This window comes from Manis pentadactyla, chromosome 15 (genome assembly GCF_030020395.1).
Source record: "Manis pentadactyla isolate mManPen7 chromosome 15, mManPen7.hap1, whole genome shotgun sequence".
NCBI classification, from domain to species: Eukaryota; Metazoa; Chordata; class Mammalia; order Pholidota; family Manidae; genus Manis; species Manis pentadactyla.
Window position 1 is genome coordinate 32,866,395 of NC_080033.1, and position 21,758 is coordinate 32,888,152.

General features: G+C 39.6%; 2 protein-coding genes across 3 annotated transcripts in view; one reads left to right on the forward strand and one right to left on the reverse strand.

The window, feature by feature from the left end:
* VPS35 (VPS35 retromer complex component) overlaps positions 1-254 on the reverse strand; it is a 38,157-nt gene extending 37,903 nt beyond the window's left edge. The window contains exon 1 of the mRNA XM_036911064.2: positions 182-254. Within this exon, the coding sequence (XP_036766959.1) occupies positions 182-184 (3 nt within the window). The 5' untranslated portion in view covers positions 185-254. The remainder of the gene's footprint in view (positions 1-181) is intronic.
* Positions 255-389: 135 nt separating this feature from the next.
* ORC6 (origin recognition complex subunit 6) lies at positions 390-21,656 on the forward strand. 2 transcript variants are annotated; one of them, XM_036911078.2, is made up of 7 exons: positions 395-788; positions 2,634-2,763; positions 3,972-4,135; positions 4,348-4,437; positions 5,637-5,749; positions 7,905-7,973; positions 21,120-21,656. In XM_036911078.2, the coding sequence occupies exons 1-7, from the start codon at positions 622-624 to the stop codon at positions 21,308-21,310; spliced, it is 924 nt and encodes a 307-aa protein (XP_036766973.2). In that variant the 5' UTR covers positions 395-621; the 3' UTR covers positions 21,311-21,656. The 2 variants fall into 2 exon arrangements, with proteins under 2 accessions (XP_036766980.2, XP_036766973.2); XM_036911085.2 differs by lacking the exon at positions 4,348-4,437 and having other exon boundaries at positions 390-788.
* The last annotated feature ends 102 nt before the right edge of the window (positions 21,657-21,758 follow it).

Consider the following 21,758-nt stretch of genomic DNA (forward strand, 5'->3'; position numbering starts at 1 on the left):
CGGATCGGCCTTCCTGAGGCCTTTCCCGGCCTGTTTCCCATCCCGGCAGGCCAAGTAGGACTGGTCTTAGCCCCAGGCAGGCAGCGGGGACCCCACTCCGTCTCCAGGGCTCCAGAGCGATGGAAAAGACCAGGGACTGGGAAAAACGTCGGCCCGGGGCCCGCTGCCCCTCAGCACTCACCATGGCGACTCCCCTGAACCTGCAGCAGGCAGCACCGCCCCGCACGGAGGCTCCCGCGGTCAGGTGACTCTGCAGCCCCCTCCAAGCCCCGCCCTTCATGGCTCCGCCCCCGGGCCCACAGGCGGCTCCTCGATTGGCTCGCTTCTAGGAACCCAAATCTCGCGTGTTTATTGGCGCTTGCCATTTCTCGCCGGACTGACGAACCTGGATGTCAGCCAGTCTCTCCACAGTGTGTGAGATAGGGCGGAGCGGCTCAGAGCAGCTGAGACGCTCCACGGCGGGAAAGAGACAGTAGAACAGAAAGGCAGCGTTTACCGAGCTTGTCTAGAAGGGAGTCCACCCGGTTCACCTGCTTTGGAGCTCTCACTCGTGGCTCACATGCGCAGAAGAAAGACCAGGATTGGCTAGTGCGGCTCAAATTCTTCCCCCGACCAATCCAGATGCCGCGGAGGAATTGGGCCTGGCCCTCACTGGCGGGCGAGGATGCGCCCGCGGGTTTCGTCCTGTCGCAGCTGCTCGCGCCAGTTGTTCTGGTCTGCGCCATGGAGTCGGGGCTTGTCCGGCGTTTAGCCCCGCGCCTGGGCATCACGGAGCCCAAAGTCCTGAGGTGAGTCCGGCGGCGCACTCCTCAGTGGCCCTGGGCCCACCTCTAGCGAGGTGCGCGCCCTTTCCGCCCGACCGGCGGCGCCGAGAGGAAGACGCCGAAACCTAGCAGGATCCAGGCCCCAAGAAAAACTCGGCAGTGGGCTTACGTGAGCTGGCAAGAAAGCGCCGTTGTAGATGTCCCTGGGAACAGTTCGCTCTGTGGGATACACGGTGGTAGGAAAGGGAAAGAGGAGAACTTGGGTCATTCCGCAGGTACTTACTGAGGGTCAGTTTACAGCAATGAGTCAGACAGACGGGGTGCGGACCCCAGGGAGGTCTCTGTCTATGTGGGCAAAAACGATGTAGAAAAAGAAAAGGGTAATGTGTCTTCTGGAACTTCTGAAGGGGCGGGGTAGATAGCGGCTCCGCGGCTGCCTTTGGTAAAAAAAAAACGCAGGAAAGGCCTCCACGGGGCTGTCGTTTGTGCCGAGACCCGAATGATACCAGCCTTGGGAAGAGCGGCCCAAGCAGAGACAACAGCTTATGCAAAAACCTTGAGATGGAAGGTCTTTTGCATGTTCAGGGTTAGAAACAAAGCCATCGTAGTCAAAGCATGGGGGAGTAGCGCTAGGCCGGGGATCAAACGCGGTGCCTCAGTAGGTTAGTTACGTAAGGGAAGAAAAGGGGCACTGCTCAAAAGGTTTGAAGACCCCATGGGCTGAGTAATCATTTAAAACAGCTCTTCTCAAAGTGTGGTTCCTGGACCAGCAGCGTGGGTATCATCTTGGCACTTGTTAGAAAAGCAAATTCTCTGGCCCCACCCCAGGCCTACTGATCAGAAACATTGGGATTGGGACCCAGCAATCTGTTCTCACAAGCCCTAAGGTGATTGTCCTGTTTCAAAAAGGTTAAGAACCACTGATTTAGAGGAAGGGGTTAAAAGAAGCAATGCTGGTGTAACCTGCCAGCCTCTATGATAGTTCTTGCTTGTTTCAATAATGGCAGGATGAAAAAAACGGTTGATTTTTGGAGGAAATGAAGAACTTACTTTTGCCTAAAAATACTTGAGCACAGTAGTGTCTGGAGTCAGAGGGCTGGTTCTATTTTATAGTACTCTATCCTCCCCAAATGATAGAGTTTCATTCCTGCTCCCACATAAACTTGCAGAGGAGTTAGGCTCAGAACAAAGTCCACCAAGCTTTATTCATTGTTTACCAGTGTTGGGCACACTTCTGGAAAAGAGTTTAGTGAACATGTTGCTTTTATAACTGATGCTGGGGTTCTTGTTCACAAAGCCAAAGAATGAGCGTCACAAACACTCAAGGTAGGAGAGCAAAGTACAGGCTTTTATTTAGAGATAAAGTGAAAGGACAGAGCTCCTGGCTCACGCCATAAGAGGACGAGAGTCTGGGCAGCATCTTGGTCTGTGGGCATATGAAACAAGGCCACCTGGCTCAGCCCCCAAGGTAGGCAATCTTATCTTTAAGGTGGAATCCTTCTTGCCTTTTACTGTGTTGTTTATGGCTGGGCCTGCATGCTAAATTAGTTGGCCAAGTTTGCAAAATCACTTCATCAGATCTGAAGAAGAAAAGACAGCACATAGGCCCGGGCCTTTTAACATGTTAAAGTGAATCTTACACATGATTATAAATGATTAGCATAAAAACATGTGCTACTCTTTTTTATCTGGGGTATATTAACTGATCTCATTGAAGAATGACTCTAGAGCTGAATATTTAACACAGAGTTTTAGTAGGGGGTTTCCTTGCATGTAGTTATATTGCTCTGACTGCAAATACCCTGCCTTGCTTTTTCTGGAGGCCCTCACCCTACTCTGACTACACCCACATCCCTGTCTCATAACCAGGAAAGCAGAGGAGTACTTGCGACTGTCCCAGGTGAAGTGTACTGGCCTGTCTGCACATACCACAGAAACCAGCAATGCAGTCATGTGCCTGGACCTTGCAGCTTCCTGTATGAAGTGCCCAATGGACAGAGTAAGTAGGTCCCACTGAATGTCTTTATAACCCAGTACAACACTGAAACTTAATCATGTTTTAATTTCTGGTTAGACTAGGTCCAAATTTTCTGTCAAAATTTGTGTTTTAGAATTTTCCTGGCTATTAGACATTATTATTCTAGATAAACTTTAAAATTGTGTCAGTTTGGAATAAAAACAATTTTGTCACATTCCTTTACTCTTTACTATCTAGTTTCTGGCCAGCTCTTTCTTTAAATTCAAGGCCATCTTCCACGGTGCCCCTAGCATCATTCTCCTTAAACACATACTTTAAAATCCATCTGTGTTTTTCTCCAGTATCATAGTGGTTGAGAGCACAAGTTATGGAATTAGGAGGGGTCACATGTTGAGACTAAATCTCAGCACCACTAGTTACTAGCTCTGTGGGCCTCCAGTTTCCTCATCCATAAAATGGGGATAAAAATATCCATTTCACTGGATTATTGTAAGGACTAAACAATGTACTGTATGTAACAACACAATACCTGTCACATAATAATACACTCATTAAATGGTGGCATTAAATACACCATTGGTTCCCAATGGGTTGATTCTCCATTACCACCAAACTCTCTAGCCTCTCTTGAACTCTAGCCTCCAGGTACACTGTTCAGTTAACAGACCGTGCACTTTAATGGTTTAAGGCTTTGTAAATGCAACTTCTTTTTTTAACCTATTTGTCTTACCTGACCCTGACTTGCTGTTACAGCCTTTGGAAGCTTTCCTTGACACCAGCCAAAGTTGGTTTCCCTCAGTTTTTGCTCCTACTGTTTCTCTCCCAGTTTCACTCCCCTCCTCCACACACTCACATCCCCACTCTACCCCTCTGTTAGTACTCCCCTTTCTTTTCCCAATGAATTGGACATTGGCACCTTTGTTGAAAACAGGTAACATATGTCTCCTATTTTTTTACTCACAGCTTGGCTGTAGTAACACTGTGTTACATTTCAAATTGTCTGTGCATACTCATGACTGCCTTTCTGAAGTATGAGCTCCTTGAGAGCAGTACTTAACAGTGCCTGACATGATTAGTGATTTTTCTGCTAAATGAAGCCAAACCTTTAGATGGAGTGACTTACCACAGGATTAATTAATTTTGAAAGTTTACTTATATAACAAGTATTTAAGCATACTAATATAAGATGATTATAATTTTTATGATTCATGTGTTTTTTCCTTTCAAAGGCTTGTTTAATTAAACTGTCTGGCTTGAACAAGAAAATGTATCAGAGCTGTTTTAAATCTTTTGAGTGTTTGCTGGGCCTGAATTCAAATGTTGGAATAAGAGACTTAGCCGTACAATTTAGCTGCACAGAAGCAGTCAGCATGGCTTCAGAGATACTGCAAAGGTATGAGGCATAAAGAATTTTAATTGAGACTTCATACTGATATACAAAATTATCCAATGTCTGTTAGTTTTCAGTCTTAAAAAATAATATGCTAAAGTGACAGAATGCATAGCTCATGCATTTAGATAGCTTATAAGTTCTGATTTACATTTGCAGTCCTTTTGAAATAGTATTTTCTAACAAATAATTCTGAAACACTGCTTTCCCTTAAGCTATGAGTCCAGTCTTCCACAAACACGGAAAGCGGATCTTGACTTATCCAGGCCTCTCTTCACCACTGCAGCACTGCTTTCAGCATGCAAGTAAGTGTGCCTTTTAACATTCAGGCAAGTCTACAATTTAGAAGTAAATATATTTCTCATTCCCAAAGAATACTTCTACTCTATTTCAACTCAGAGCATATTTCCCCATATAAATAACATTAAGAGTAGTGGCCAAGAGACCAGATTCTATTTATCTCACAGTATAGCTGACAGCTTGGAAGTCATGTGGCCAGAAGTCCATTTGCTTAGTGGCAGCTGGGTATTCTGATTTCAGGCTCTAGCCTTTTATAAGTGATGAAAGCTGTCATTGAAATAGTGGTTGGTTGTGATTTTCCAGTCATTCTTTTTTTATTAAGTACTGATTCCAGCTGTTTTTCAATTAATTTATAAACATTTAAGTGATAAATTCTTACATCTGAATCTGAAAATTTTGCATTGTCTTTGTGTATACTGAATTGTTACCTTGGAAATATTAGTAACTTATTTTTGTCTTAAGTTGTCTTATTTTATCTTGCTGGAAAATAAACCTATTCAAACCTTTCTTTGCTCAGTGTAATTTGTTTTCAAAATTCGGATTACTTGTTATACTGTTTTCTACAAAAGTAGCCATACTCTTTCCCACTATACACACACCTTTGTTGAATTAAAGGGACATTTTCTCTGAATGCCAATTAATTGCTATTAGGTATGTGGCTGATACACACCACAACCAAAATTAGTGGCTGGGTAGTAAGAAACCTAAGGGCCAACTACGTTTTGTTTTCTAAGTTTTGAAATTTTAAGAAGTGGTTATTGAGTAGTGTTATTAGAACGTTTTTGGGAGGCAACAGTAGTTTACATTCCTGTAGTATAAGTATTAAGTGTCATGGGTTAAAGTGAGTTGAACACTTAAAAATGCTATGACCCACCTAGCAAATTAGTAACATCTGAGGTTTACTAAGAGTGTTCTATAAGGCGTGAAGCACCATAGCAAATGTCTTTTATGTGCCATGCCCCTTTTGTTACATAACAGATCCCATGTATATTTTAACTCTCAGTCCAATATGCAACTAAATAAATAGCTCTAAAAGGCAAATTTGCATGGTTACAGCTAGTGATATATATTTTGAAAAAGATAAAACTAGATAGCTAGGGGCTCTTCTTAAAGCATGGGCAGAAAGGAAGTAAGTTGGTAATCTGGTTGACCAGGGAAGGTGACTGTACTGGTCTTAATAGTAATTTGTCAAATTCTTTTGTAGGATTCTGAAGCTAAAGGTGAATAAAAATAAAATACTAACCATTTCTGGTGTAAAAAAAGCCATATTTGATCGACTGTGTAAACAATTAGAAAACATTGGGCAGCAAATCAACAGTGAGTATTCATTCCATATTTCAAGAATGTATCATTTGAAAAACTGTCAAGTCTAATATTTTCAAACTTGCAAAATGGCTGTTTTCTGAATTCTGTATTTAATGTGAACCAGATAAATTTTTAGTGAGAAAATTGTTTTTCTCTGTTTTTCAAATAAAGTAGCTTAATTTACCTTTTGAAAAAAACCTGTGGCACTATGAATCCAAGCCTGGGATATAGATTCTCTGTTAATTTGCTCCACTGTTAAATGCCAGCCTCCAATTACATAAACTATGATAAAAGTGATTTCCTTTTTTTTTTCCAGATTTTTTTAACTTATTAATAAGATTTTAAAAACATGACTTTGAACTGAAAAACATACACATTTAGCACACAAGTATTGTAATATGAATCAACTCCAACTCCATTTGAAAATGCAAATCGAATTACAATTTTAGGAGTTAGTAATTCACACTTAATCAGATTAGCACCTCTGAATTCAGCCTTTGTAAAGAAGAAATTCAGTGTGTATTTTATGGCACAATGTGCTTTTTTTTACCATTCTGTTGATTTTTTTCACCTTACTAAGCAAGATCAAAAGTTCCTGAAAATTGGTAGATAATGGCTAACTTCTATGACATGTGAGATTTCCAATGGTAACAGTTACACTTTTTTAACAGAATGCTTTATATAGATTTCTTTTCCTATCTTAAAATTTTAAAAGTCATTTGTAAGGATTGCATCAACATCATTTTAGCAGAGCAATATCAAATTTTATTGAAACTGCTTACATACAAAATATATTGCATTATAACCAAACAAATGTCAACATAAAAATAACCTTTTGTCGCTAATATGTACAGATAATATTGCCCAAGAACAGTTACATTACAAGGTCATTCTACCTTGGTTAATTCTCTACAGTATTTTAAACCAAAACAGCTTACAAATCATGTGTACAAAGTACCAATTTCTGTTTTCAAATACTATAGATTCCCAGAATAAATAACTGGAAATCAACAATAATGTTTGGCAATACTTTTAAAAGATTTTTTTGCTGTATTTGAAATCATGTACAGTCTGTTGCCATTTTATATCCTTATTTGTATGCAAGAAAAAGTAATTAAAAATTAAAATTGAAAGAAACAAAATAATCAGAGGCAGAACTTCAGTTTGTATGGATGGCTCTGTGCAGATTCAGTGTTACCCCTACTTAGAGTTATTTTTTAAGAAAAACATAACATTTTAGAGTGAAGATACTTCACATATTTTTTCTTAGTAAATTTCATTCATTTAAAAAACCAAAAAAGAATCAAAACCAAAACACAAGTCAAAAAAGAAAAAAAAATTGAGAAAAAAAGGTATTTGTTAAGCAATTCTAGTCTGCTTTCAATTCTTATAGATTAGACCTAATATTGCAAAGTTTACAAGACATTTAATCTGCTTCCAATGTTTCTTGACAAAGTACCTGTATTTCACAAGATTATTATGCACACATGGTAATGACCTTCCTATCTCCACAAAATAAACTTGAAATTAAAATATGAAAAATTTCACAAAACATGGGGAAGACAAAATTAAGAAGGCTTTAAGTTAAAACTGGTTATCAGGCCTAAGAGCAGGCATATCCTTCTATCTTTCAACCTGGAAGATTTGTTCCTAACTGAAAACACTAGCCTTTGTCAAATGAAAAGATAGTTATTTCTCTTCTGTCTCTATGGAAAAGTTACACATCCCTATCAATAACACTATTTGTCAAACTTCAGTGCAACAAAACAAAAACAATTTCTATTCTTACACTGCCTAACCTGATGTTTATTGTAAGGAAAAAAATATGGAAAGCATGTATTCTATAAAATACTAATGTTTGACGGGGTTTGCTACATCTTTAACATTTAGTGTTTCCAACTTACCTTCCCTGAACTCTGCACCTAAATAAAATACTCTTACCTGCCAAGATATAAAAAGGCATAGATCATACAACTAATAAAAGTGATTTTCAATCCTGGCAAGAGAAGCCACAGAAAAGAGAAGGGCAAGATATTTGCCTTCACCTTAGCCTAGTATTTCGTCAGTCGAACTCCCTAATTTTTATTTGTGATTGAAAATATGCCCAAATACTAAAATTGAGAATAGGAAGAAATTAACCTTGATGACATTTCTTTCTTTATTAAAGGAGAGCCTGGAGATTCAGCTAATCAACCACGAAAAAAAAGGAAGACATTGGTTGAACTGCCAGCAAAGGGTAACGTATACTAACACTGGATGAATTAGTACAGTGAGATTAGTGTACAGTGGTTTTAACACAGGGAACAGTGCTGTGCTGCTTTAGTAGCTTTGCCTGACAAAAGTTAAGTTTTAAATAAATCCTGACAATCATTTAGTAAGTCCAGTTTTCCAAGCAGTCATTTATACAACTGTTTAATTAAGAATATATCTGGACAGGAGAGGCAATAAAAATACTAGGAGTGGATTAAAGATGACAGTGTGAGAGATGAGACAGAGGCTTCCTCCTAAAACCACATATAATATGAACATATAATTAATACAACTAATCCTGAAAGAGCAACAGGAAAGAAGGATGCACCAGACTGCATACACATGGAGAAAAGAGCAGACCTCACAGAACTGGGTAATGTACCAAAGCTGTGACCTGGTGGGGCCCAAGCCATTCCTCTACCACAGCTCACCAGCGGGAGGAAGAAAAAGAGTGGGGAGGGTGTGGAGGCCTGGGAATGCTGAACACCTAGCTCTGGAGATCTGCTCTAGGAGCAGAAACCTACATTTCATGGTGCTTTCATGATTAGGAGGGGTTGGGAAGCTAAGACAGCCAGAATACCAGGAGAGACTGAGATTCCAGCCACTTGTGGAAAGCAGGGATCCATATCAGGCTGATCTGGGACAAAAGAAGTGGGCAGTCTGAGAGACTTCCTAACAGTGAGAGCTATGCTAAAGCAGCAAGGATTGCACAGAGCTTCCTGCTCAGGAGAGAGGACAGGTAGACAAAATTGTCTGGGTACACTCTGCCCAGCAGGTTGGGAACTTTCACAATCTTCAGGCACTGCAACCCCCTGGAAGGCTACACAGCTCCAAGGACCTCCCTCCATGATACGCAGCCTGCGGCACCTTCCTCCTGGACAGCCCGCACGTTGTTCACAAACTGGCAAACCCTGCCCTGACGTCAGGCCAGCCAGAGAGCAGCCCTGCATACAGCAGCTACAAATGCAAAGCATAGAGACTTATACCTGTGTGGTCAGCCCACTGCTTCCAGCACTGGAGACAGGCATAGCAGCTGGAAAGCAGGAAACAGCTCTTTACTACCCGAAAGCATGAACACCACTCCCCTGCAACTCCTGACATTGCTAAAGGGGCTGAGCAGCTCGAGAGAGAGCTTCTGGGCACTAGAGGGCACCAAATACAAATATGAAACGTCAAAGGAACCTGATTCAAAGCAAAATTATAAATACACCTGAGAAAGATTCAAATGAAATTGACCTCATGAATCTTCATGAAAGAGATTTAAAAATAAAAATCATAAACATGCTCATGGAGGTACAGAAAAATACTGAACTCAGGAATGAATGTCGATCAGAGATCCAAACATTATGGAACACAGTATCAGAAATGAAACATACAATGGAAGGTTTTAAAAGCAGATTAGATACGGTGGAGGAGACAATAAATGAAATAGAAATTAGAGAAGAGGAATACAAAGAAGGTGAGGCACAGAGAGAAAAAAGGATCTCTAAGAATGAAAGAATACTGAGATAACTGAACAATCCAAACGGAACAATATTCATATTATAAGGGTGCCAGAAGAAGAGAAAAAGGGATAGAAAGTGTCTTTGAGGAGGTAATTGCTGAAAACTTCCCCAATCGGGATGGAGATAGTCTCACAGGCCATGTAGGTGCACATATCTCCCAACACAAAGGACCCAAGGAAGACAACACCAAGACATAATTTAAATGGCAAAGATCAAGGATAAGGACAGACTATTAAAAGCAGTCAGAGAGAGAAATAAGATCACATACAAAGGAAAGCCCATCAGGCTCTCATCAGACTTCTCAGCAGAAACCTTACAGGCCAGAAGGGAGTGGCATGATATATTTAATGCAATGAAACAGAAGGGCCTTGAACTAAGAATACTTTATCTGGCAAGATTATCATTTAAATTTGAAGGAGGGATTAAACAATTTCCAGATAAGCAAAAGCTGAGCAAATTTACATCCCACAAACCATCTCTCCAATGTATTTTGGAGGGACTGCTATTGAAGGAAGTGTTCCTAAGGTTTAATAGCTGTCACCAGAGGTAATAAAACCACAGTAAAGAAAGTAGAACAGTTAATTACTAAGCAAATGCAAAATTAAGTCAACTACCCCCAATGTTAATCAAGGGATAGACAAAGATTACAGAATATGATATCTAATATATAAAGAATGATGAAGGAAAAGGAGAAAAAAAGAACCTTTACATTGTGTTTGTAATAACGTACTAAGTGACTTAAGTTAGACTCTTAGATAGTGACTTAAGATAGACTCTTGAACCTTTGGTAACCACTAATCTAAAGTCTGCAGTGGCAATAAGTACATACCTATCAATAATCACTCTAAAAGTAAAGGGTCTGAATGCACCAATCAAAAGACATAAGAGTCACTGAGTGGATAAAAAAACAAGACCCATCTATATGTAGCCTACAAGAGACTCACTTTAATCCCAAATACATACACAGACTAAAAGAGAAGGTATGGAAAAAGATATTTCATGCAACTAACAGAGAGAAAAAAGCAGGAGTTGCAGTACTCGTATCAGACAAAATAGACTTCAAAACAAAGTCACAAGAGACAAAGAAGAACATTACACAGTGATAAAGGGGTCAATCTAACAAGAAGATATAACCATTATAAATATCTATGCACCCAACACAGGAGCACCTACATATGTGAAAGAAATACTAAGAATTAAAAGGGGAAATAGAATGCAATGGATTCATTCTAGGAGACTTCAAAATTCCACTCCAAAAGAAAGAACAACCTGACAGAAAATAAGGAGAGAGAGGCACTGAAGAGCACATTACAACAGATGGACCTAACAGACATCTACAGAACTCTACACCCAAAAGCAGCAGGATACACATTCTTCTCAAGTGCACATGGAACATTTTCAAGAATAGATCATATACTAGGCCACAAAAAGAGCCTTGGTAAATTCAAAAAGATTGAAATTGTACCGACCAGTTTCTCAGACCACAAAAGTATGCAAGTAGAAAAAAATTACGCAAAGAAAATGAAAAATCCAACAAATACATGGAGGCTTCACAACATGCTCCTAAATAACCAATAGATCAGTGAACAAATAAAAACAGATCAGGCATATATGGAGACAAATGATAACAATAATTTAACACCGCAAAATCTGTGGAACGCAGTGAAGGCCACTAAGAGGAAAGTATACAGGCCTATCACAAGAATGAAGAACAAACCCATATGAAAAGTCTAAACTCACAATGAAACTAGAAAAAGAAGAACAAATGAGGGCAAAAGTCAGTAGAAGGAGGGACATAATAAAGATTAGAGCAGAAATAAATACAACCGAGGAGAATGAAACAATAGAACAATCAATGTAAGCAAGAGCTAGTTCTTTGAGAAAATAAACAAAATAGATAAACCCATAGCCAGACTTATCAAGAATAAAAGAGAGTCTACACACATAAAATCAGAAAAGAAAGGAAAAATTGCTATGGACACCACAGAAATGCACAGAATTATGAGAGAATACTATGAAAAATTATATCCTAACAAACTGGATAGCCTAGAAGAAATGGACAACTTTCTAGAAAAATACAACCTTCCAAGGCTAACCCAGAAAGAAACAGAAAATATGAACAGACCAATTACTACCTGAACAAAATTGAACTGGTAATCAAAACCTACCTAAGAAAAAAGCCTTGGACCAGATGACTTCACCGCTGAATTTTATCAAACATCTAATGAATAATTAATATCCATCCTCCTCAAACTTTTCCAAAAAATAGAAGAGGAGGGAATACTCCCAAACTCATTCTGTGAGGCCAGCATCACTCTTAATATGCAAATCAGGCAGACACCACAAAAAAAAAGAAATTACAGACCAATGTCCCTGATGAACATGGATGCAAAAATACTACACAAAATATTAGCAAACTGAATTCAAAAATACATTGAAAAGGAAGGAGGAGCCAAGATGGCGGCATGGGTAGTGCAGTGGAAATCTCCCAAAACCATATATATTTTTGAATATACAACAAATACAACTATTATGAAAAGAGAGACCAGAGGATACAGTACAACAGCCAGGCTATATCTACATCTGCGAGGACTCAGCATCTCACAAAGGGGGTAAGATACAAGCCTCGGACTGGCGAGACCTGAGCACTCCACCCACCCCAGCTCCCCAGCTGGAAGAAAGTCAGAGCAGGGAGGGAGTAGAAGCTCAGGACTGCTAAATAACCAGCCCCAGGAATCCGTACCAGGAGTGCAGACACACATTGCATGGTGTGCTGGATATTAGAGAAAGAGAAAAGTAAAATCTGCAAGAGGGTCTTCGCAGCCGGCTCCCCTGGGACAAAAGAAAAGCGAGTGCTTTTTGAAAGTCTTCAAGGGACAGGGGACTCACAGCTGGACGGAAGTGTCCTGACACACTCAGCTGAGCAGCTGGGAATCCCAGAGAATTTCAGGTGCTCCAGCCCCCTGAGGCACCTCACAGAGATAAACAAAGCCCGCCAAAGGGGCTGAGCAGCCGGAGGGCAGCCCTGCATGTGCACGCAGTGGCCAAGCACCTGGAGAGTGGCCACACACACAGCAACTGCCCAGAATCTCCTCCCAGCATGCAGCCACCTGGGCCAGACCCAGGGGTTGCCACTGATGTGTGGCTGCCGGACACAGGCAGGGGCAACCGGGGAAAGGCACAAAGGGGCGCTGTTCTCACAGGAGAGCACACCCAGCGTGCCTGCCACTCCCCGCAGGGCTCTGGGCTACGCTGACCGCAACCCCACCCATGGCAGCTTAGGGGATTAATCCAGATGCTGCGACAGGTGTGCAGATAACCAACACAGGCAGCGAAGAAGGGTAAGGTGACCAGCAAGCAGGAAAGGACACACACATAACTCCCAGCTAACATATGCGCTACCTGTCTACAACTACCTCTATTGCCATGAAAAGGGAAAAAATTTGGTCCAGTCCAGAATTACCCAGACAACCCCAGAGAGAGGACCTGGTGAGATAGATATAACCAATCTTCCTGAAAAAGAATTCAAAATAAAGGTCATAACCATGCTGATGGACCTGCAGAGAAATATGCAGGAGCTAAAGGATCCAGTTGGGAGGCAGAATACAGAAATAAAACAATCTCTGTAAGGACTTAAGAGCAGACTGGATGAGGTGCAAGAGGCCATTAATGGAATAGAAATCAGAGAACAGGAACACAGAGAAGCTGAGGCAGAGAGAGATAAAAGGATCTCCAGGAATGAAGCAATATTAAGAGAACTGTGTGACCAATGCAAATGGAACAATATTCGCATTATAGGAGTACCAGAAGAAGAGAGAGAAAAAGGGTTAGAAAGTGTCATTGAAGAAATAATTGCTGAAAACCTCCCCAAATTGGGGGAGGAAATAGTCTCTCAGACCATGGAAGCCCACAGAACTCCCAACACAAGAGATGCAAGGAGGACAACACCAAGACATGTAATAATTAAAATGTCAAAGACAAGGACAGAGAATTAAAGGCCACGAGAGAAAAAAATGTCACCTACAAAGGAAAACCCACCAGGCTATCATCAGACTTCTCAACAGAAACCTTAAAGGCCAGAAGAAAATAGCATGATATATTTGATGCAATGAAACAGAATGGCCTTGAACCAAGAATACTGTATCAAGCATGACTATCATTTAAATATGAAGGAGGGATTAAACAATTCCCAGAGAGGCAAAAGTTGAGGGAATTTGCCTCCCACAAACCACCTCTACAGGATATATAAAGGGACTGCTCTAGATGGAAGCACTCCTAAGGCGAAATACATGTCACCAGAGAAAATAAAATCACAGCAAAGAAAGCAGACCAACTAAATACTAACTAAAGACAAAAAATAAAATAAAGTACTTGTGAAAGCAGTCAAAGGAAACAAAAAAGAGTACAGAATAAAACACCTAACATAAAGAATGGAGAAGGAGGAATAAGAAGGGAGAGAAATAATCATCAGACTGTGTTTATAATAGCTTAATAAGAGAGTTAAGTTAGATGGTTATATAGTAAAAAAGGTACCCTTCAACCTTTGGTAACCATGAATCTGAAGCCTGCAATGGCAATAAGTACATATGTTTCAATAATCACCCTAAATGTAAATGGACAGAATACCCCAATCAAAAGACACAGAGTAGTAGAATGGATAAAAAAGCAAGAACCATGTATATGCTGCTTACAAGAGACTCACCTCAAACCCAAAGACATACACAGACTAAAAGTGAAGGGATAGAAAAAGATATTTCATGCAAACAATAGGGAGAAAAAAGCAGGTGTTGCAGTACTTGTCTCAGACAAAATAGACTTCAGAACAAAGTAATGAGATAAAGAAGGACATTACGTAATGATAAAGGGGTCAGTCCAACAAGACAATATAACCATTATAAATATATGTGCACCCAATACAGGAGCACCAACATGTGTGAAATAAATACAAACAGAATTAAAGGACGAAATAGAATGCAATGTTTTTGTTCTAGGAGACTTCAACACACCACTCATTGCAAAGGACAGATCCACCAGACAGAAAATAAGTAAGGACACAGAGGCACTGAACAATGCACTAGAACAGATGGATTTAACAGACACCTACAGAACTCTACACGCAAAAGCAGCAGGATACACATTCTTCTCAAGGGCACATGGAATATTGTCCAGAATAGACCATATACTAGGCCACAAAAAGAGCCTCAGTAAATTCAGAAAGATTGAAATCCTACCAACCAACTTCTCAGACCACAAAGGCATAAAAGTAGAAAGAAATTGTACAAAGAAAACAAAAAGGCTCACAATTACAAAGAGGCTTAACAGCATGCTCCTAAATAATCAATGGATCAATGACCAAATTAAAAGAGAGATAAAGCAATATATGGAGACAAATGATAATGACAGCCCAAAGCCAACTTCTGTGGGACACAGCGGAAGCAGTTCTAAGAGGAAAGTATATAGCAATCCAGGCATATTTAAAGAAGAAAAGACAATACCAAATTAATAGACTAAAGTCACAATTATCAAAACTATAAAAAGAAGAACAAATCAGGCACAAAGTCAGCAGAAGGAGGGACATAATAAAGATCAGAGAAGAAATAAATACAATTGAGGAGAATAAAACAATAGAAAAAATCAATGAAGCCAAGAACTGGTTCCTTGAGACAATAAACAAAATAGATAAGCCTCTAGCCAGACTTATAAAGAGAGAAAGAGAACTACACACATCAACAGAATCAGAAACGAAAAAGGAAAAATCACAACGGACCCCATAGAAATACAAAGAATTATTAGAGAATACTATGAAAACCTGTATGCTAACAAGCTGGAAAACCTAGAAGAAATGGACAACTTCCTAGAAAAATACAACCTTCCAAGACTGACCAAGGAAGAAACAGAAAATGTAAGCAGACCAATTATCAGCAAAGAAATTGAAGTGGTAATAAAAAAACTACCCAAGAACAAAACCCCTGGGCCAGATGGATTTATCACTGAATTTTATCAGACGTATAGAGACAACATATTAACCATTCTCCTTAAAGTTTTCCAAAAAATAGAAGAGGAGGGAATATTTCCAAACTCACTCTATGAAGCCAGCATCACACTAATACCAAACCCAGGCAAAGACCCCACCAAAAAGAAAATTACAGACCAATATCCCCAATGAACATAGATGCAAAAATACTCAACAAAATATTAGCAAACTGAATTCAAAAATACATCAAGAGGATCATACAGCATGATCACGTGGGACTCATCTCAGAGATGCAAGGATGATACAACATTCAAAAATCCATCAGTATCATCCACCACATAAACAAAAAGGACAAAAACCACATGGTCATCTCCATAGATGTTTAAAAAACGTTCGAGAAAATTCAGTATCCATTCATGATAAAAACTGTCAACAAAATGGGTATAGAAGACAAGTACCTCAACATAATAAAGGCCATATACGACAAACCCACAGCCAACATCATACATAAGAGCGAGAAGCTGAAAGCTTTTCCTCTAAGATTGGGAACAAGTTAGGGATGCCCACTCTCCCCACAGCTACTCAACATACTTCTGGAGGTCCTAGTCATGGCAATCAGACAAAACAAAGAAATACAAGGTATCCAGATTGGTAAAGAAGAAGTCAAACTGTCACTATTTGCAGATGACATGATATTGTACATAAAAAACCCTAAAGACTCCACTCAAAAACTACTAGAACTAATATCAGAATTCAGCAAAGGTGCAGGATACAAAATTAATACACAGAAATCTGTGGCTTTCCTATACACTAACAATGAACTAGCAGAAAGAGAAATCAGGAAACAATTCCATTCACAATAGCATCAAAAAGAATAAAATACCTAGGAATAAACCTAACCAAGGAAGTGAAAGACCTTTACCCTGAAAACTACAAGAAACTCTTAAGAGTAATTAAAGAGGGCACTAACAAATGGAAACTCATCCCATGCTCTTAGCTAGGAAGAATTAATATAGTCAATACAGCCATCCTGCATAAAGCAATCCACAGATTCAGTGCAATGCCTATCAAAATACCGACAGCATTCTTTAATGAATGGAAAAAATAGTTGTAAAATTCATATGGAACCACAAAGGACCCCGAATACCCCCAAGCAATCCTGAGAAGGAATAAAGTGGGGATCTCGCTTCTCAACTTTAAGCTCTACTACAAAGCCACAGTAATCAAGACAATTTGGTATTGGCACAAGAACAGACCCACAGACCAGTGGAGCAGAATAGAGAGTCCAGATATTAACCCAAACATATATGGTCTATTAATATGTGATAAAGTAGCCATGGACATACAATGGGGAAATGACAGCCTCTTCAACAGCTGGTGTTTTCAAAACTGGATAGCTATATGTAAGAGAATGGAATTGGATCATTGTCTAACCCCATGTACAAAAGTAAATTCAAAATGGATCAAAGACCTGAATGTAAGTCATGAAACCATAAGACTCTTAGAAGAAAATATAGGCAAAAATATCTTCGACCTAAACATGAGCAACTTCTTCATGAACATATCTCCCCAGGCAAAGGAAACAAAAGCAAAAATGAACAAGTGGGACTACATCAAACTGAAAACCTTTTGTACAGCAAAGGAAATCACCAATAAAACAAAAAGGCTTCCTACAGTATGGGAGAATGTATTCATAAATGACACAGATCCGTTAAAGGGTTGACATCCAAAATATATAAAGAGCTCACACGCCTCAACAAACAAAAAGCTAATAATCCAATTAAGAAACGGTCAGAGGAGCTGAACAGTTCTCCAAAGAAGAAATTCAGATGGCCAACAGACACATGAAAAGATGCTCCATATCGCTAATTATCAGGGAAATGCAAATTAAAACCACAGTGAGATATCACCTTACACCAGTAAGGATTGCCACCATCCAAAAGACAAACAACAACAAATGTTGGCGGGGATGTGGAGAAAGGGGAACCCTCCTACACTGCTGGTGGGAATGTAAAGTAGTTCAACCATTATTGAAAGCAGTGTGGAGGTTCCTCAAAAAGCTCAAAATAGAAATACCATTTGACCCAGGAATTCCATTCCTAGGAATTTACCCTAAGAATGCAGCAGCCCAGTTTGAAAAAGACCGATGCACCCCGATGTTTATCGAAGCACTATTCACATTAGCAAAGAAATGGAAGCAACCTAAGTGTCCATCAGTAGATGAATGGATAAAGAAGATGTGGTACATATACACAATGGAATATTATTCAACCAGAAGAAGAAAACAAATCCTACCATTTGTAACAACATGGATGGAGCTAGAGGGTATTATGCTCAGTGAAATAAGCCAGGCAGAGAAAGACAAGTACCAAATGATTTCACTCATATGTGGAGTATAAGAACAAAGAAAAAACTGAAGTAACAAAACCGCAGCAGACTCACAGAACCCAAGAATGAACTAACAGTTACCAAAGGGAAAGGGACTGGGGAGGATGTGTGGGAAGGGAGGGATGATGGGGGATAAAGAAAGGGGGCATTATGATTAGCTTTTATAATGTGTAGGTATCACGGGAAGGGCTGTACATCACAGAGAAGACAAGTAGTGATTCTACAACATCTTACTACGCTGATGGACAATGACTACAATGGGGAATATGGGCAGAACTTGATTGTCGGGGGAGTCTAGTAAACATAATGTTCCTCATGTAATTGTAGAGTAATGATACAAAAAAAAAACATCGAAAAGATCATGCGTCATGATGAAGTAGGATTTATTCTAGGGATGCAAGGATGGTACAACATTCAAAAATCCATCATCATCATCATCCACCACATTAACAAAGAGAAGGACAGAACCCACATGATCATCTCCACAGATGCTGAAAAAGCATTTGACAAAATTCAAAATCCAGTCATGATAAAAATTCAAAACAAAATGGGTCGAGGGCAAGTACCTCAACATAATAAAGGCCATATATGACAAACTGACAGCCAACATTATACTTAACACCTAGAAGCTGAAAGCTTTTCCTTCAAGATCAGAAACAAGACAAGGATGCCACCCTCCCCACTTTTATTCAGCATATTTCTGGAGGTCCTAGCTACAGCAATCAGACAACACAAAGAAAGAAAAGGCATCCAGATGGGCAAGAAATAAGTTAAACTGTCCCTGTTTGCAGATGACATGATAATGTACATAAAAATCCCTAAAGACTCCACTCCAAAACTATGAGAATATCTGAATTCAGCCACGTTGCAGGATACAAAATTAATACACAGAAATCTGTTGCTTTCATATACACTAACGATGAACTAGCAGAAAGAGAAATCAGGAAAACAATCCCATTCACACTTGCATCAAAAAGAATGATACACCTAGGAATAAACGTAACCAAGGAAGTGAAAGACCTCTACCCTGAAAACTACAGGACACTCCTAAGTGAAATTAAAGAGGATACTAATAAATGGAAACACATCCCATGCTCATGGATAGGAGGAATTAATATTGTCAAAATGGCCATCGTGCCTAAAGCAGTCTACAGATTCCATGCAATTCCTATGAAATTACCAACAGCATTTTTCCTCGAAGTAGAGTAAATTGTTCTAAAATTCCCATGGAACCTCAAAAGATCCCAAATAGCCAAAGCAATCCTGATAAGGAAGAATAAAGCTGGGGGGATTAAGCTCCCCAACTTCAAGCTCTATCACAAATCCACAGTAATCAAGACAATTTGGTACTGGCACAAGAACAGACCTATAGACCAGTGGAACAGACTAGAGAGCCCTGATATGAACCCAAGCATATATGGTCAATTAATGTACGATAAAGGAGCCATGGACATTCAATGGGGAAATGACAGCCTCTTCAATAGCTGGTGTTGGCAAAACTGGACAGCTACATGAAGAGAATGAAACTGGATTATTGTTTAGCCCCATACAGAAAAGTAAACTCGAAATGGATCAAAGACCTGAATGTTAGTCATGAAACCATAAAAATCTTAGAAGACAATATAGGCACAAATCTCCTGAATAAAAACATGAGCAGCTTCTTCCTGAACGCATCTCCTTGAGCAAGGGGCACAAAAGCAAAAATAAACACAAGACTACATCAAACTAAAAAGCTCCTCTACGGCAAAGGATACCATCAACAGAACAAGAAGGCATCCTCCAGTATGGGAGAATATATTTGTAAATGACATATCTGACAAGGGGTTAACATCCAAAATATATAAAGAATTCACACACCTCAGCACCCTAAAAGCAAATAACCTGATTAAAAATGGGCAGAGGATATGAGGGGACAATTCTCCAGAGAAGAAATTCAGATGGCCAACAGACATGAAAAGATGCTCCACATCACAAATCATCAGGGAAATGTAAATTAAAACCACAATGAGATATCACCTCACATCAGTAAGGATGGCCAGCATCAAAAAGACTAAGAACAACAAATGCTGGCGAGGATGTGGAGAAAGGGGAACCCTCCTACACTGCTGGTGGGAATGTAAGCTAGTTCAACCATTGTGGAAAGTAATATGGAGGTTCCTCAAAACCTAAAAATAGAAATACCATTTGACCCGGGAATCCCACTTGTTGAAATTTTCCCAAAGAATACAAGTTCTCAGATTCAAAAAGACATATAAACCCCTATGTTTATCACAGCACTGTTTACAGTAGCCAAGATACGGAAGCAGCCTAAGTGTCCATCAGTAGATGAATGGATAAAGAAGAGGTGGTACATATACACAATGGAATACTATTCAGCCATAAGAAAGAAATCCTACCATTTGCAACAACATGGATGGAGCTGGAGGATATTATGCTTAGTGAAATAAGCCAAACGGAAAAAGACAAGTACCAAATGATTTCCCTCATTTGTGGAGTATAACAAGAGAGCAAAACTGAAAGAACAAAACAGTGGACTCACAGACTCCAAGAAAGGACTAACGATTACCAAAGGGGAGGTGTGTGGAAGGGCTGGTCGGGAGGGAGGGAGAAGGGGATTGATGGGTATTATGTTTAGTACACAGGGTGTTAGGGGTCATGGGGAAAACTAGCACAAAGAAGGCAAATAGTGAACCTGTGACATCTTAGTACACTGATGGATAGTGCAGTGGGGTATAGGTGGGGACTTGATAATGTGGGTAAATATAGTATCCACATTGTTTTTTCATGTGGAACCTTCATAAGAGAGTATATCAATAATACTTTAATAAAAAATTAAAATATCTATATATATCTGAAGCCAAATTCTTTAGGTTCAGATCCTTCTTTACCACCTATTGGCTCTGTAATTTTAGGTAAGTCTATTAATTTCTGTGAGCTTTAATCTCTTAATCTATAAGATATGATTGTATTAGCACTCACATGATAGAATTGTGGTGGTTGAGGTTTGAATGTGATATTATGAAGTGCTTAGTGCATTGCCTATAACACACAAGGTAAGTGCTTGATGAATGCTAGCTATTTCCAGGATGTCTTGGAATGCTTGGAGTATAAAAAGAGCAAAAAACTGATGTGTTAGCTGTTATTTCCACTTTTCATTTCAGTACCTTATTCCCTGTTACCTTAATTAGATACTTCTAAACAAGTTTACTTTTTTCTTAATTCATTTGTGAACAATTCAAAAATAGTTGAAAATATTATCTTACAGAAACAGAGAAGGTAGAGATCCCACATGAACTGCATAGAGATGAAGATCTGACACAGGATTATGAAGAGTGGAAAAGGAAAATTTTGGAAAATGCTGCCAAAATCCAAAATGGTACAGCAGAGAAATTACAGCTTCCAGACTGCCATGTACTGGAAGACAACAGTACATCTGCCAGCTCAAGGAAGATGTAAGGGCTTTGGAATTTTGTTAGAACTTTTATAACAGGGATCCTAAGACTATTGACTTTATAGCAAAGAATGGGAGCTGAATTCTGTGCAGCAGGCTGGCCCCTGACACAGGCCATCAATTCATATAATCAGCCACTATGCCTGCTTGGCATAGCCTTGACTCCCCACAAGTCTGTATTCATGCAAAATGAAAGTGAAGCCATTTTGCTTTTTTGTTTTGTTTTAAGCAAACGACAGCCTCCTGTCCTGTCCAGAATGAAACTCAGCCAAGTTTTTGTCCATGTTCCTTGGTTTGACTGAGTCAGTATATGGGAAAGCCTAAATTAATAAATATTATTACATGTGTTCATATTGCCCTTGTCATTGGGGAAATGTTTGCTACTACAGCAGGAACAAGCCCAGGTTGCTCTTCACTGAACCACGCTGCTCACCAAAGCACAAACTCTTGAAT